General features: G+C 42.2%; 1 protein-coding gene across 1 annotated transcript in view; it reads right to left on the reverse strand.

Annotated features, from left to right (window-relative positions):
• Positions 1 to 280: 280 nt before the first annotated feature.
• The window catches only part of LOC106322748 (alpha,alpha-trehalose-phosphate synthase [UDP-forming] 1-like), a 7922-nt gene continuing 7304 nt past the window's right edge, over positions 281 to 898 (reverse strand). The window contains 1 exon segment of the mRNA XM_013760875.1: positions 281 to 898. Coding sequence (XP_013616329.1) covers positions 421 to 898 — 478 coding nt within the window. The 3' untranslated portion in view covers positions 281 to 420.

Raw genomic sequence — 898 nt, forward strand, 5'->3', positions numbered from 1 at the left:
CACAATGAAATCGTAGAGATGTACAGAGACTACATCAACCCTGAGTTCAAATGGTAGCTTAAGTCATTTGATCAAGTATGCATTCGAACCAAACAAGAAAACCTGAAGAGACAAGCGTTGTAGTAGAGATGGATGCTTCTAAGCTCAAGAAAGAGTTCCCTGGGATACTCTCAATCAAGGAGTCTTTGATCAAGTATGCATTCGAACCAAACAAGAAAACCTGAAGAGACAGGGGTTGTAGTAGAGCTTGCTTAGAAGTCGTGTTCCTGTTCTCATAATTTTGTTCTTTGTTCATCACTTGCTCTACTCTTTATTATATTAGATCAAAACCACTAAAGGAATCTGGTCAATGGTTACTTATTGTTACAAAACAATGACTTCTTGAGTTACAAGAGCTCTCACTTGGCACCTTCTAAGATTCTAAGATGCAGATGATGAATTAGGAACCGACGTGTCAGCGAGCTTCTCTAGGAAGCCAACAACATCATCAGGTGAGCCAAGAAGATATCTAGCACTGGTGCGGGTATGACCCACCGCACAAGAAAAGTAGTTCTCTCCTTTCAGGTCAAGCACGTTCCATGAGATCTTCTCTGGTGAAGGACGTCTTGCGTTCCCTAAGCTATGGTTGGACCCACTTTTTCTCTCTGTTGTCTGAAGAGATCTCTGTGAAGCCTTGTTGTTGTTAGAGTTAGATGAGGATGAAGACTTTGAACCGCTTTTGTTGTTGTGTATCAACTTTGAAGGTGGTCTTCTGTCTCCTGATGATGATTTGGTACCACTATCAGATGATGGTCTGGACCGTGCAATGGCTGGGATGATGTCTGATGGGAGTTCTGGTTCAAAGAAAGTGTACACATCTTCGTCCTTCCCCAAGAAATGGCCAATGCACAAGACATAA

This window comes from Brassica oleracea, chromosome C2 (assembly GCF_000695525.1).
Source record: "Brassica oleracea var. oleracea cultivar TO1000 chromosome C2, BOL, whole genome shotgun sequence".
In the NCBI taxonomy this organism is placed as follows: Eukaryota; Viridiplantae; Streptophyta; class Magnoliopsida; order Brassicales; family Brassicaceae; genus Brassica; species Brassica oleracea.